Consider the following 15,676-nt stretch of genomic DNA (forward strand, 5'->3'; position numbering starts at 1 on the left):
TTACATGTGGTCTGTGGTGAAGAAGCCAGATGTGGAGGTCCTGGGCTGGCGTGGTTACACATGGTCTACGGTTGTGAGGCCGGTTCGGACGTACAGCCATATTCCCTAAAACGATGTTGGTGGTGGCTTTAGTGGACATTCCTGAAGTATGCATGGCAATTTCATGCTCCCTCAACACTTGAGACATCTTTGGGCATTGTGTTGTGTGACGACAACTGTACATTTTAGAGTTGCCTTTTATTGTCCCCAGCACAAGGTGCAGCCGTGTAATGATCATGCTGTTTAATCAGCTTCTTGATATGCCACCCCTGTCAGGTGCGTGGATCATCTCGGCAAAGGAGAAATGCTCACCAACAGGGATGAAAAACAAATGTGTCCACAGCTTTTTGTGCATATGGAAGATTTCTCATGTATTTTAGGTCAGTCTGGTACAGTGACTCATTATGACTGCGTAGTAAATGTGGAATGCGGACATCTTATTACAGCCGTCCCTCCCTCTCAGCCTGTCCCCTAGCAGCCTCACCATACAGCCTGCCTGTCCCCCAGCCGCCTGACCATACAGCCTGCCTGTCTCCTAGCAGCCTCACCATACAGCCTGCCTGTCCCCCAGCCGCCTCACCACACAGCCTGCCTGTCTCCTAGCAGCCTCACCATACAGCCTGCCTGTCCCCCAGCCGCCTGACCACACAGCCTGCCTGTCTCCTAGCAGCCTCACCATACAGCCTGCCTGTCTCCTAGCAGCCTCACCATACAGCCAGCCTGTCCCCTAGAAATCCCTCCATACAGCCAGCCTGTCCCCCAGCCGCCTCACCATACAACCTGCCTGTCCCCCACGGGATCCAATTTACCAGACAAAAATCTGCTCACAGCGTGTGGTTCCCTATAATGGCGGACTGAAGAGGGGTCCCCCTTCTCTCTCGCTTTCTTTTTCCCAGTGAGTCTGGGCTGATATGATGCCATAACCCCCTTATAGTACCCTGCTGTATGATTTGTTCTATCAGCATGGTACTGTATGTCTATTCCGTACACCCACCAACTCCTTTCAGATCTACAAGAATTGTAGAAGAGTTGGCAAGGAATCAGCTAGGAGATGGCTAGGAATCAGCTAGGAGTTGGCTAGGAATTGACATAATCTGTGCAATGACTTCTGACATGGAATCTTTGAGTTGACGGTTTTCTTGTATTTTATTGTGCCATATCTTCCTAAGCGTCAGTGAGCACGTGCAGAGTGTGCGAGGCGACACGTTCATGTAGGTTACTTTTTTTTAAGGCACCAGGAATTGGTGTCACTACCCACTCACCCTTCTTCCTGTCCTGCGAGGGGAATCTGCGACAGCTTGGCGAGGTTCTTGGCATATTCCTCCTCAATCTTTATCCTGAAAGAGGGAAAGGATGTTATTTACCATTGAATTTCAACACTTAGCGAATCATTTTTCCTGTTTTGCACAAAATAACCCAGCACATCTGGGTTAAAAAACAATAAAAGGAAATTGAAACATGAAATTGCTCAAGATAAAAAAAATAAAAGAAGGAGTTGTGAAACATTGGTCTGACCAGGATTGTTGACAGATCGGCTCAGATAATAAAAGGGGATTTTCTAGTTACCTTTCTCGTATAAACTCAGCCATCTCTTTCTGCATGTGCTTCCCCTTCAGCTGTTTCTGCAGTAAGACCTCAAACCCTGAGATACAGCTTGTCCCCTGAGGGTCCTTCTTATCCGTCTACACAACAACAATAATAACACAGAAATATACACTACAACAATATTTAGTGTAACAGAAATAAATAAATAATAATACGACCAGATAAGTCGCTCTGGATAAGAGCGTCTGCTAAATGACTTAAATGTAAATGTAAATAACATTCAGTGTTGTGATGTGATACTGCATTCTATGTACTTAATGCTATGCATTCAATCATATAGTTACTGTTTGTATTGTACTGTGGGGAAATACCAGGCCATCATTACTGCAGCACCATACATTCTACAGCACCACAGCCAATGATATAGAAAGTCAACATTTCACACAGTAGGGTGCATGAAATACTTGTCAACCTGTTTTAAATCTGATCCTCTGTGTCTCACTGGAAACTGTAAGTCTCGGTGTACGGTGTCCACTGTTTTACGAACGCCTCCCGGTGTTGTCACCTCAGAGAGAGTGTAACGTTAGCCCGGCCTGACAGTAACGTTAGCCCAGTGTTAAAACCTGAGCACACACCTGGTGGTGATTAAGTTTCAGCCATGGGAGAAATGAAAACAGAACCAAACAGATGTTTGGAGCAAGGTCTCTGTCACTACACCAGGTGTTATTCTACTACAGATCTACAGCCTTAGTGTCGTGTAGAGAAGTGTAGTGTAGAGTAGAGTAGAGTAGTGTAGAGTAGAGTAGAGTAGTGTAGTGTAGAGTAGAGTAGAGTAGTGTAGAGTAGAGTAGAGTAGTGTAGTGTAGAGTAGAGTAGAGTAGTGTAGTGTAATGTAGAGTAGTGTAGAGTAGTGTAGAGTAGTGTCGTGTAGAGTAGAGTAGATTAGTGTAGAGTAGTGTAGAGTAGAGTAGAGTAGTGTAGAGTAGTGTAGAGTAGAGTAGAGTAGAGTAGTGTAGAGTAGAGTATTGTAGTGTAGAGTAGTGTAGTGTAGAGTAGTGTAGAGTAGAGTATTGTAGTGTAGTGTAGTGTAGAGTAGAGTAGTGTAGAGTAGAGTAGTGTAGAGTATTGTAGTGTAGAGTAGAGTAGTGTAGAGTAGAGTAGTGTAGAGTAGAGTAAAGTAGAGTAGTGTAGTGTAGAGTAGAGTAGAGTAGTGTAGAGTATTGTAGTGTAGTGTAGAGTATTGTAGAGTAGAGTATTGTAGTGTAGAGTATTGTAGTGTAGAGTAGAGTAGTGTAGAGTATTGCAGTGTAGAGTAGTGTAGTGTAGAGTAGAGTAGAGTAGAGTAGTGTAGAGTATTGTAGTGTAGAGTAGTGTAGAGTATTGTAGTGTAGAGTAGTGTAGTGTAGAGTAGAGTAGTGTAGAGTATTGTAGTGCAGAGTAGAGTAGTGTAGAGTATTGTAGTGTAGAGTAGAGTAGTGTAGAGTAGAGTAGTGTGGTGTAGTGTAGTGTAGAGTAGTGTAGAGTAGTGTAGAGTAGTGTAGAGTAGCGTAGTATAGTATAGAGTAGAGTATTGTAGAGTAGAGTATTGTAGTGTAGAGTAATGTAGAGTAGTGTAGAGTAGTGTAGTATAGAGCAGTGTAGTGTAGTGTAGAGCAGTGTATAGTAGTGTAGTGTAGAGTAGTGTATAGTAGTGTAGTGTAGAGCAGTGTAGTGTAGAGTAGTGTATAGTAGTGTAGTGTAGAGCAGTGTAGTGTAGAGTAGCGTATAGTAGTGTAGTGTAGAGAAGTGTAGTGTAGAGAAGTGTAGTGTAGTGTAGTGTAGAGCAGTGTAGAGCAGTGTAGTGTAGTGTAGAGCAGTGTAGAGCAGTGTAGTGTAGTGTAGAGCAGTGTAGAGTAGTGTAGAGCAGTGTAGAGTAGTGTAGAGCAGTGTAGTGTAGTGTAGAGTAGTGTAGTGTAGTGTAGAGCAGTGTAGTGTAGTGTAGAGCAGTGTAGAGTAGTGTAGAGTAGTGTAGAGCAGTGTAGTGTAGTGTAGAGCAGTGTAGAGTAGTGTAGTGTAGTGTAGAGCAGTGTAGTGTAGAGTATTGTAGTGTAGAGTAGAGTAGTGTAGAGTAGAGTAGTGTGGTGTAGTGTAGTGTAGAGTAGGGTAGAGTAGTGTAGAGTAGCGTAGTATAGTATAGAGTAGAGTATTGTAGAGTAGAGTATTGTAGTGTAGTGTAGAGTAATGTAGAGTAGTGTAGTATAGAGCAGTGTAGTGTAGTGTAGAGCAGTGTATAGTAGTGTAGTGTAGAGTAGTGTATAGTAGTGTAGTGTAGACCAGTGTAGTGTAGAGTAGTGTATAGTAGTGTAGTGTAGAGCAGTGTAGTGTAGAGTAGCGTATAGTAGTGTAGTGTAGAGAAGTGTAGTGTAGAGAAGTGTAGTGTAGTGTAGTGTAGAGCAGTGTAGAGCAGTGTAGTGTAGTGTAGAGCAGTGTAGAGCAGTGTAGAGTAGTGTAGAGCAGTGTAGAGTAGTGTAGAGCAGTGTAGTGTAGTGTAGAGTAGTGTAGTGTAGTGTAGAGCAGTGCAGTGTAGTGTAGAGCAGTGTAGAGTAGTGTAGAGCAGTGTAGAGTAGTGTAGAGTAGTGTAGAGCAGTGTAGTGTAGTGTAGAGCAGTGTAGAGTAGTGTAGTGTAGTGTAGAGCAGTGTAGTGTAGTGTAGAGCAGTGTAGAGTAGTGTAGAGTAGTGTAGAGTAGTGTAGAGTCGTGTAGAGTCGTGTAGAGTAGTGTAGTGTAGTGTAGTGTAGAGTAGAGTAGTGTAGAGTAGTGTAGTGTAGTGTAGTGTAGAGTAGAGTAGTGTAGAGTAGAGTAGTGTAGTGTAGAGTAGAGTAGAGTAGTGTAGTGTAGTGTAGAGTAGTGTAGAGTAGTGTAGAGTAGTGTAGTGTAGAGTAGAGTAGAGTAGAGTAGTGTAGAGTAGAGTAGAGTAGAGTAGAGTAGTGTAGAGTAGAGTAGTGTAGAGTAGAGTATTGTAGTGTAGAGTAGTGTAGTGTAGAGTAGAGTAGAGTAGTGTAGAGTATTGTAGTGTAGAGTAGTGTAGTGTAGAGTAGAGTAGTGTAGAGTAGAGTAGTGTAGAGTATTGTAGTGTAGAGTATTGTAGTGTAGTGTAGAGTATTGTAGTGTAGAGTAGAGTATTGTAGTGTAGAGTAGTGTAGAGTATTGTAGTGTAGAGTAGAGTAGTGTAGAGTATTGTAGTGTAGTGTAGTGTAGTGTAGAGTAGTGTAGAGTAGAGTAGTGTAGAGTATTGTAGTGTAGAGTAGTGTAGAGTATTGTAGTGTAGAGTAGTGTAGACTAGAGTAGTGTAGTGTAGTGTAGAGTAGCGTAGTATAGTATAGAGTAGAGTATTGTAGAGTAGAGTATTGTAGTGTAGTGTAGAGTAATGTAGAGTAGTGTAGAGTAGTGTAGTGTTGAGCATTGTAGTGTAGAGTAGTGTAGAGTAGTGTATAGTAGTGTAGTGTAGAGCAGTGTAGTGTAGAGTAGTGTATAGTAGTGTAGTGTATAGTAGTGTAGAGTAGTGTATAGTAGTGTAGTGTAGAGCAGTGTAGTGTAGAGTAGTGTATAGTAGTGTAGTGTAGAGCAGTGTAGTGTAGTGTAGAGCAGTGTAGCGAAGTGTAGTGTAGTGTAGAGCAGTGTAGTGTAGTGTAGAGCAGTGTAGTGTAGTGTAGAGCAGTGTAGAGTAGTGTAGAGTCGTGTAGAGTAGTGTAGAGTAGTGTAGAGTAGTGTAGTGTAGTGTAGAGTAGTGTAGTGTAGTGTAGTGTAGAGTAGAGTAGAGTAGTGTAGAGTAGTGTAGAGTAGTGTAGAGTAGAGTAGAGTAGAGTAGTGTAGAGTAGAGTAGAGTAGAGTAGTGTAGAGTAGAGTATTGTAGTGTAGAGTAGTGTAGTGTAGAGTAGAGTAGTGTAGAGTATTGTAGTGTAGAGTAGTGTAGTGTAGAGTAGAGTAGTGTATTGTAGTGTAGAGTAGAGTAGTGTAGAGTAGAGTAGTGTAGTGTAGAGTATTGTAGTGTAGTGTAGAGTATTGTAGTGTAGTGTAGAGTATTGTAGTGTAGAGTATTGTAGTGTATTGTAGTGTAGAGTAGTGTAGTGTAGAGTAGAGTAGTGTAGAGTAGAGTAGTGTAGAGTATTGTAGTGTAGAGTAGAGTAGTGTAGAGTAGAGTAGTGTAGAGTAGAGTAGAGTAGTGTAGAGTATTGTAGTGTAGTGTAGAGTATTGTAGTGTAGAGTAGAGTAGAGTAGAGTAGAGTATTGTAGTGTAGAGTAGTGTAGAGTATTGTAGTGTAGAGTAGAGTAGTGTAGAGTATTGTAGTGTAGTGTAGTGTAGTGTAGAGTAGTGTAGAGTAGAGTAGTGTAGAGTATTGTAGTGTAGAGTAGAGTAGTGTAGAGTATTGTAGTGTAGAGTAGTGTAGAGTAGTGTAGAGTAGAGTAGTGTAGTGTAGTGTAGAGTAGCGTAGTATAGTATAGAGTAGAGTATTGTAGAGTAGAGTATTGTAGTGTAGTGTAGAGTAATGTAGAGTAGTGTAGAGTAGTGTAGTGTAGAGCAGTGTAGTGTAGTGTAGAGCAGTGTATAGTAGTGTAGTGTAGTGTAGAGTAGTGTAGTGTAGTGTAGAGTAGTGTAGAGTAGTGTAGTGTAGTGTAGTGTAGTGTAGAGTAGTGTAGAGTAGTGTAGAGCAGTGTAGAGAAGTGTAGTGTAGTGTAGAGCAGTGTAGTGTAGTGTAGAGCAGTGTAGAGTAGTGTAGAGTCATGTAGAGTAGTGTAGAGTAGTGTAGAGTAGTGTAGTGTAGATTAGAGTAGAGTAGAGTAGTGTAGAGTAGTGTAGAGTAGAGTAGTGTAGAGTAGAGTAGAGTAGAGTAGTGTAGAGTAGAGTAGAGTAGAGTAGTGTAGAGTAGAGTATTGTAGTGTAGAGTAGTGTAGTGTAGAGTAGAGTAGAGTAGTGTAGAGTATTGTAGTGTAGAGTAGTGTAGTGTAGAGTAGAGTAGTGTAGAGTAGAGTAGTGTAGAGTATTGTAGTGTAGAGTAGTGTAGAGTAGAGTAGTGTAGAGTAGAGTAGAGTAGTGTAGAGTATTGTAGTGTAGTGTAGAGTATTGTAGTGTAGAGTAGAGTAGAGTATTGTAGTGTAGAGTAGTGTAGAGTATTGTAGTGTAGAGTAGAGTATTGTAGTGTAGTGTAGTGTAGAGTAGTGTAGAGTAGAGTAGTGTAGAGTATTGTAGTGTAGAGTAGAGTAGTGTAGAGTAGTGTAGTGTAGTGTAGAGTAGCGTAGTATAGTATAGAATAGAGTATTGTAGAGTAGAGTATTGTAGTGTAGTGTAGAGTAATGTAGAGTAGTGTAGAGTAGTGTAGTGTAGAGCAGTGTAGTGTAGAGTAGTGTAGAGTAGTGTATAGTAGTGTAGTGTAGAGCAGTGTAGTGTAGAGTAGTGTATAGTAGTGTAGTGTATAGTAGTGTAGTGTAGAGTAGTGTATAGTAGTGTAGTGTAGAGCAGTGTAGTGTAGAGTAGTGTATAGTAGTGTAGTGTAGAGCAGTGTAGTGTAGTGTAGAGCAGTGTAGTGTAGTGTAGAGCAGTGTAGTGTAGTGTAGAGTAGTGTAGAGTAGTGTAGAGTAGTGTAGTGTAGAGTAGTGTAGAGTAGTGTAGAGTAGTGTATAGTAGTGTAGTGTAGTGTAGAGTAGTGTAGAGTAGTGTAGAGTAGTGTAGAGTCGTGTAGAGTAGTGTAGAGTAGTGTAGTGTAGTGTAGTGTAGAGTAGTGTAGTGTAGAGTAGTGTAGTGTAGAGTAGTGTAGAGCAGTGTAGTGTAGTGTAGAGCAGTGTAGTGTAGTGTAGAGCAGTGTAGTGTAGTGTAGAGCAGTGTAGAGTAGTGTAGAGTCGTGTAGAGTAGTGTAGAGTAGTGTAGAGTAGTGTAGTGTAGTGTAGAGTAGTGTAGAGTAGTGTAGAGTAGTGTATAGTAGTGTAGTGTAGTGTAGTGTAGTGTAGTGTAGAGTAGTGTAGAGTAGTGTAGAGTAGTGTATAGTAGTGTAGTGTAGTGTAGAGTAGTGTAGAGTAGTGTAGAGTCGTGTAGAGTCGTGTAGAGTAGTGTAGTGTAGTGTAGTGTAGAGTAGTGTAGTGTAGAGTAGTGTAGTGTAGAGTAGTGTAGAGCAGTGTAGTGTAGTGTAGAGCAGTGTAGTGTAGTGTAGAGCAGTGTAGTGTAGTGTAGAGCAGTGTAGAGTAGTGTAGAGTCGTGTAGAGTAGTGTAGAGTAGTGTAGAGTAGTGTAGTGTAGTGTAGAGTAGTGTAGAGTAGTGTAGAGTCGTGTAGAGTAGTGTAGAGTAGTGTAGTGTAGTGTAGTGTAGAGTAGTGTAGTGTAGAGTAGTGTAGTGTAGTGTAGAGTAGTGTAGTGTAGTGTAGAGTAGTGTAGAGTAGTGTAGAGAAGTGTAGTGTAGAGCAGTGTAGAGTAGTGTAGTGTAGAGTGCAGTAGAGTAGAGTAAAGTAGTGTGTAGTATAATATGACTCTGTGGTGTGACCAGTCTTCATATCTTACCCAGAAGTAATCACAGTAGCTCCACTCATCTGGCTTCAACAGCTGCTGCTCAGGTGTACTCATAGGGAGGGGGAACGTTACACAGTTAATCTGAGAGAGCGAGAGAGAGATAAATATTAGGATACACTTTTCAATGGTTCGAATTCTGCCAGAAGCACGTAGGTGATGGCAGTGATAGTTTGATCTTCCCAACACCTCGGTTTATTAAACTTAAATATAGGATCAGAAAACTAGGTAAAGTCAGACCTAAATGCCACCAGGGAGAGCTTAAAGGAGGCAGAGGAAAGATTGGCCCGGTGCGAGGAGAGAGATCCGGCTGTATGAGATAGTTCAACAACTGGGGAGAACATTTAAAAGGTATATCCATCAAAACTGACTATCTGGAAAATAAATCAAGACAAAATAACATTTCAATACACAAAGTGAAAGAGGGGGCAGAAAAAAACGACATGGGTAAATTTGTGGAAGAACTGTTAGCGGATAAAGTTGGGTAAATTTGTGGAAGAACTGTTAGCGGATAAAGTTGGGTAAATTTGTGGAAGAACTGTTAGCGGATAAAGTTGGGTAAATTTGTGGAAGAACTGTTAGCGGATAAAGTTGGGTAAATTTGTGGAAGAACTGTTAGCGGATAAAGTTGGGTAAATTTGTGGAAGAACTGTTAGCGGATAAAGTTGGGTAAATTTGTGGAAGAACTGTTAGCGGATAAAGTTGGACGACAAACAAGTTCACCTTGTGTGCACAAGGTAAATATCTGTCATTCTGCCCTTGAGCAAGGCAGTTAACCCACTGTTCCCCGGGCGATTAAGGCAGACCCACACACCAACCCTGCCAGGCAGGCACAGATTCGTGAGGGCGCAGTGACTCTTTAGCTGGTCTCTGACCGTGTTTATCTTCCTATCTTGGTTACATTTGCCCATTTTTCCAGCATCAAACGAGTGAGGGTGTATCTTTAATGTGGGAGCACTCAGGTGCCTGTCTAGGGTGGGTAGGGTTAGGCACCGTTCCATCATGACAGGGCAAAGTGATATTTTCAACGTTTTAACACTTTAGTTTGTACGAATACATTTCCATCTCTGCGAAAGAGAGACTCTCTCTCTATGGCATGTCCTCGCAGACGCATTCACACACACTTTCCTTCGATACTCACTTTCACCTCCTCAGACTCATTCAAACACATGGACATCTCCATCTTTATCATTTCTATAGCGTTCTTATGTGGAGATGAGAGAACCTTCCAGAAGAATTAATCATCTCTGCAGCACTCCACCAATCAGGCCTTTATGGTAGAGTGGCCAGACGGAATCCACTCCTAAGTAAAAGGCACATGACAGCCCGAGCTGGAGTTTTCCAAAAGGCACCAAAAGGACCATGAAAACAAGATCCTCTGGTCTAATGAAACCAATTTTGAACTTTGGCCTGAATGGCAAGTGTCAAGTTTGGAGGAAACCTGACACCATCCCTATGGTGAAGCATGGTGGTGGCAGCATTATGCTGTGAGGATATTTTTCAGGTGCAAGAACTGGGAGACTAGTCAGGATTGAGGGAAAGATGAACAGAGAGATCCTTGATGAAAACCTGCTCCAGAGCGCTCAGGACCTCAGACTGGGGCGAAGGTTCAACTTGCAACAGGACAATGAACCTCAGCACACAGCCAAGACAAACGCAGGAGTGGCTTCGGGACAAGTCTCTGAATGTCCTTGAGTGGCCCAGCTAGAGCCCGGACTTGAACCCAATCAAACATCTCTGGGGTGACTTGAAAATAGCTGTGCAGCGACGCTCCCCATCCAACCTGACAGAGCTTGAGAGGATCTGCAGAGAAGAATGGGAGAAACTCTACAAATACAGGTGTGCCAAGCTTGTAGCGTCATACCCAAGAAGACTCAAGGCTGTAATCACTGCCAAAGGTTCTTCAACAAAGTACTGAAGTCTGAATACTTTTGTAAATGTGATATTTAAGTTGTCTTATTATTTTAAAAACCTGTTTTTGCTTTTATGGGGTATTGTGTTTAGATTGATGAAGGGGGAAAAAAATCAATTTAATCAATTGTGAATAAGGCTGTAACATAACCAAATGTGGAAAAAGTCAAGGGGTCAGGAATACTAACCAGGTAAATGCCAAGAATGTGCTGCGGAACCAGAATTATTCAAGAAGAAACAAAATATGAGAATATTACCACGGTAACTAACTGGGAAGACGAGCTGCACATAGCAATAACCCAAGAGCACTGGGAGGATACATCTAGAAACACGTCCAAGACAACCAACTCTCTACTCTGGAGGGGAACTTCAGGCAAATTCAGTCACGATTGTTCATAACTCCTATAATACAACCAAAGTTGCTGGGTAACAGTGGGGAGAATGGGGCTAACCACACCCACATACTATAGTCCTGCCCAGTCCTAAATCATTTCTGGACTGAAGTATACAAAAGTATTGGATGATATGCTTGAATGCTCACTTTCTCTAAATCCAGAACACTTACTCCTAGGGGCAATTGAACACATACTCCCACAGGGCAATTGACCTGATTCCAGAGGCCAACCCAAAACAACACTGGCAGAGGAGAGGTACTCGAAGCGGACATCTAGTCCGATTTAGAAGGCACCCACCACTTCCAAGTATATTACTCACTAATGTTCGGTCTCTAGATAATAAAGTTGATGAGCTCAGGGGGAGGATTTTCTTTCCAGGGAGACATCAGGAATTGTAACATACTCTGTTTCATGGAAACATGGCTCTCTCGGGATATACTGTCTGAGTCTGTCCAGCCAGTTGGGTTCTCAGTTCATCGCGCAGACATGAATAAATATCTTTCCGGGAAGAAGAAGGGGGTGTATGATGCATGATCAACAACTCATGGTGTGATTGTGATAACATACAGGAACTTAAAAGACCTTTTGTTCACCCAACCTAGAATACCTCACAATCAAATGCAGACCGTATTATCTTTCAAGACAATTCTCTTCAGTTATAGTTACAGCCGTGTATATCCACCCTCGAGCCAATAAACGACGGCCCTCAACGATCTTCACTGGACTTTATGCAAACTGGAAACCCCAAATGCTGAGGCCGCATTTATTGTAGCTGGGAATTTTAACAAAGTAAATTTGAGAAAAAGGCTGCCGAAGTTCTATCAACACATTGACTGTAGTACTCGCGCTGCTAAAACGCTCGACCTCTGCTACTCCAACTTCCGGGATGCCTACAAAACCCTCACACGCAACCCTTTCGGGCAAATCTGACTGCGAATCCATTTTGCTCCTCCTTTGCTAAAGGCAGAAACTCAAACAGGAAGTACCAATGCTAAGGACTAATCAACGCTGGTTTGACCAATTGGAATCCACGCTTCAAGATGGTTTTGATCACGTGGACTGGGAAGCGTCCGAGAATAACATTGACGAATAATCTGATATGGTGACTGAATTTAGCGCCTCTTCAACCTCAGGAGACTGGAACATTTTAGCTTGTCACCTAAAACCCTGACAAACTTTTACAGATGCACAATTTAGAGCATCCTGTCGTGCTGTATCACCGCCTGGTAAGGCAACTGCACCGCCCACAACCGCAGTGCTCTCCAGAGGGTGGTGCGGTCTGCCCAGCACATGTACCTACAGCACCCGATGTCACAGGAAGGCCAAAAAGATCATCAAGGACAACAACCACCCAAGCCACTGCCTGTTCACCCCGCTATCATCCAGAAAGCAAAGTCAGTACAGGTGCCTCAAAGCTGGGACCAAGAGACTGAAAAACAGCTTCTATCTCAAGGCCATCAGACTGTTGAAAAGGCCTGACTAGCACATTAGAGTCTGCTGCCTATATACATAGATTTGAAATCACTGGCCACTTTAATAAATGTAATACTAGTCACTTTAACCTCTTAAGTCGACCCTCTACTTTTTTGAACATTCTGTTAAAAATCGTGCAACATTTCAGCGCCCTGCTACTCATGCCAGGAATATAGTATATGCATTTACTTAGTCTGTGTGGATAGAAAACACTCAGACGTTTAAAAAACTGGTTAAATCACTGCTGTGGCTTTACCAGAACGGCATTTACATCGAAAAGCACAGGAAAAACTGATCACTGAAAATGGGAAAATATATCCATGCGCTACTTGAACCCATTGATAAAGGTGAACCACAATTAATTGACTGAGGTTGCAGTACCTACAGCTTCCACACGGTGTCTAGAGTCTTGTCATTTCCCTTCGAGTTTTTTCTTGGTCAAACACATGCAGGACACCGTATCTCCTCCGGTCTAGGACCGGATATTTTCGTTGAGTTTTTAGCCGGACATTTTTCCAGACGGACAGCTAATGATCTTTACATCGCCTCCTGATGAATTTTATCGCTTATTAACGTTTACTAATACCTAAAGTTGCATTACAAACGTATTTCGAAGTGTTTTGTGAAAGTTTATCGTCGACTTTTTGAATTTTAAAAAATGACGTTACGTTTTGAAACAATGTTTTTTTCGTTTATCACACAGTCTACATATAACGATATCTAGGCTTTATATGGACCGATTTAATCGAAATAAAGACCCAAATAGTGTTTATGGGACATCTAGGAGTGCCAACAAAGAAGATGGTGAAAGGTAATGAATGTTTTCTATTTTATTGTGCGGTTTGTGTAACGCCGAAATGCTAATTATTTTGTTTATGTCCCCTGTGGGTCTTTTGGGGTGTTGCATGCTATCAGATAATAGCTTCTCATGCTTTCGCCGAAAAGCATTTTAAAAATCTGACTTGTTACCTGGATTCACAACGAGTGTAGCTTTAATTCGATACCCTACATGTGTATTTTAATGAACTTTTGAGTTTTAACTAATACTATTAGCATTTAGCGTAGCGCATTTGCATTTCCAGAGCTCTAGTTGGGACGCAAGCGTCCCGAGTAGAAGCAACAGGTTAATAATGTTTACATATTTTGCATTACTCCTCTCATATGTATCTAGTATATTCTGTTTTATCCTATTCTACTGTATCTTAGTCTCTGCCACTCTGACTTTGCTCTTCCATATATTCTTAATTCCATTCCTGTGCTTAGATTTGTGTGTATTGGGTATATGCTGTGAAATTGTTAGATATTACTTATTAGATATTACTGCACTGTCGGAGCTAGAAACACAAGCATTTCGCTACACCCACAATAACATCTGCTAAACACGTGTATGTGACCAATACAATTTGATTTGATTTGGACACAAGTCCAGAAAGGATACCTTGCTTTTACCTTTTTTTACATAATATATCTTTTTGTAATTAATATTATTATTTTAGTATCGTTATTTATTAGGGTCAACAATGACTTGTACCATAGTACCAATTATATTGTTTTATGAAATGCTGATTGTTGACTGTTTAGGTTAATTGTTTTAGGGTGGGGGTAAATGTATTCTGTAGTTATCTTAAACTAATAAATAAAGAGTATTTAAGAAAACATTTGTTACGTCTTACATTGTATTTTATTAGTCGGTGTGCAAGGGCCTGAGGAGTTAGGTATGCAAGGGCCTGAGGAGTTAGGTGTGCAAGGGCCTGAGGAGTTAGGTGTGCAAGGGCCTGAGGAGTTAGGTATGCAAGGGCCTGAGGAGTTAGGTGTGCAAGGGCTTGAGGAGTTAGGTGTGCAAGGGCCTGAGGAGTTAGGTGTGCAAGGGCCTGAGGAGTTAGGTATGCAAGGGCCTGAGGAGTTAGGTGTGCAAGGGCTTGAGGAGTTAGGTGTGCAAGGGCCTGAGGAGTTAGGTATGCAAGGGCCTGAGGAGTTTAAGTCATGAAGGGCCACACACACACACACACCACACACACACACACACACACACACACACACACACACACACACACACACACACACACACACACACACACACACACACACTGTGCAAACATTGACTGTCCACCTCTGCTGAACTATTCAAGGTGCTCTGCCACTGTTGCTCTGGCAACACTTCTTCTCTTCAGTTCCAATAATAAAAGACTATGTAACATCCTGACAACACATCGCTCCTTGAATCTGTCAACTCCTTCCTTTTCCAGACTTTATGATTAATGCCACTCAAAACACAGTAACAACAACTGTCAAACCCCAGCATTTATCCCTCATCAAACCTGACTGTCTGTTGTAATTCTCTCTCCCCAGTAGATGTTCAACACGTTGGCTGAGCGACTATCACCCTGCTCAGCCCATCTCTATCTATTCTCTATCTGCTGCACAGGGCCTGAGGGTTGGGTATCTCTCTCTCCTCTCCCTCACTGTGTGGCTGTCAGTTGTAACTGTTAGCACCCAGGCTGAGAAAGGGCTGACAATAGAACTGTTATTATTTCCCGAATTCATTCTCATTACCTCCAGCAGCAAAACAATTCTGGCCGAGGGGGGTGGACATACTGCTGAGCCTACCTCCTCACAGGGCAGTTTACTGCTGTTAAATTGCAAGTGGACAGGGTATGATAATGAAGATAAAGATGGCAATCTCTTTTCCACTCTTCCTGCCTCCAGATTAAATACCAACATCTGGCTACCATCACTTTCTAACGAGCCTTTAAGTGACCTTAGCTGACCTCCACCAATGACCCCCTTAACCACTGGCATTGGTAATTAATTGAGGGTTAACTAAGGATTGAATCAGTCGACTTTACTGGTCTGGGTTAGGGTCTAAGTTTGGGTTAGGGTCTGGGTTAGGGTTTGGGTCTGGGTTAGAGTCTGTGTTCGGGAAAGGGTCTGTGTTTGGGTTAGGGTCTGGGGAAGCGTCTGGGTTAGGGTTTGGGTCTGGGTTAGGGTCTGTGTTCGGGAAAGGGTCTGTGTTTGGGTTAGGGTCTGGGGAAGTTAGAAATGGTACTTACTGTGATGGTAGTTTCTTTACTCTGCCACCTGGTGGGTGATGTAGGACATGGACTCTGATGAGAGAGACAGGATGCTCCGTCAAAACCAAAGCTGTTCTACTGGAGCTGTTCTACTGGAGCTGTTCTACTAGAGCTATTCTACTGGAGCTGTTATACTGGAGCTGTTCTACTAACAGCTGTTCTACTGGAGCTGTTCTACTAGAGCTGTTCTACTGGAGCTGTTCACCTGGAGCTGTTCATCTGGTAACTGTTCTACTAGAGCTGTTCTACTGGAGCTGTTCTACTGGTAACTGTTCTACCACAGCTGTTCTACTGGTAACTGTTCTACTGGAGCTGTTCTACTAGAGCTGTTCTACTGGAGCTGTTCTACTAGAGCAGTTCTACTGGAGCTGTTCTACTGGAGCTGTTTTACTGAAACTCTTCTACCGGAGCTGCTCTACTGGAGCTGTTCTACTGGAACTGTCCTACTAGAGCTGTCCTACTGGAGCTGTTCTACTGGAGCTGTTCCTACTAGAGCTGTTCTATTGGAGCTGTTCTACTGGAGCTGTTCTACTGGAGCTGTTCTACTAGAGTTGTTCTACTGGAGCTGTTCTACTGGAGCTCTTCTACTAGAGCTGTTCTACTGGAGCTGTTCTACTGGAGCTGTTCTACTATAGCTGTTCTACTGGAGCTGTTCTACTGGAGCTGTTCTACTGGAGCTGTTCTACTGGTAACTGTTCTACTAGACCTGTTC

The 15,676-nt window shown here is 42.5% G+C and overlaps 1 protein-coding gene across 1 annotated transcript in view; it reads right to left on the minus strand.

Moving 5' to 3' along the window:
* Positions 1–15,676, minus strand: part of LOC115106308 (growth arrest-specific protein 7-like) — a 135,589-nt gene that overhangs the window by 37,281 nt on the left and 82,632 nt on the right. The window contains exons 5-8 of the mRNA XM_029628905.2: positions 14,944–14,997; positions 8,109–8,198; positions 1,606–1,721; positions 1,302–1,376 (exon numbers count right to left, since the gene is read on the minus strand). Coding sequence (XP_029484765.1) covers positions 1,302–1,376; positions 1,606–1,721; positions 8,109–8,198; positions 14,944–14,997 — 335 coding nt within the window. The remainder of the gene's footprint in view (positions 1–1,301; positions 1,377–1,605; positions 1,722–8,108; positions 8,199–14,943; positions 14,998–15,676) is intronic.

The sequence above is a fragment of the Oncorhynchus nerka genome, linkage group LG23 (genome assembly GCF_034236695.1).
Source record: "Oncorhynchus nerka isolate Pitt River linkage group LG23, Oner_Uvic_2.0, whole genome shotgun sequence".
Classification (NCBI taxonomy): domain Eukaryota; kingdom Metazoa; phylum Chordata; class Actinopteri; order Salmoniformes; family Salmonidae; genus Oncorhynchus; species Oncorhynchus nerka.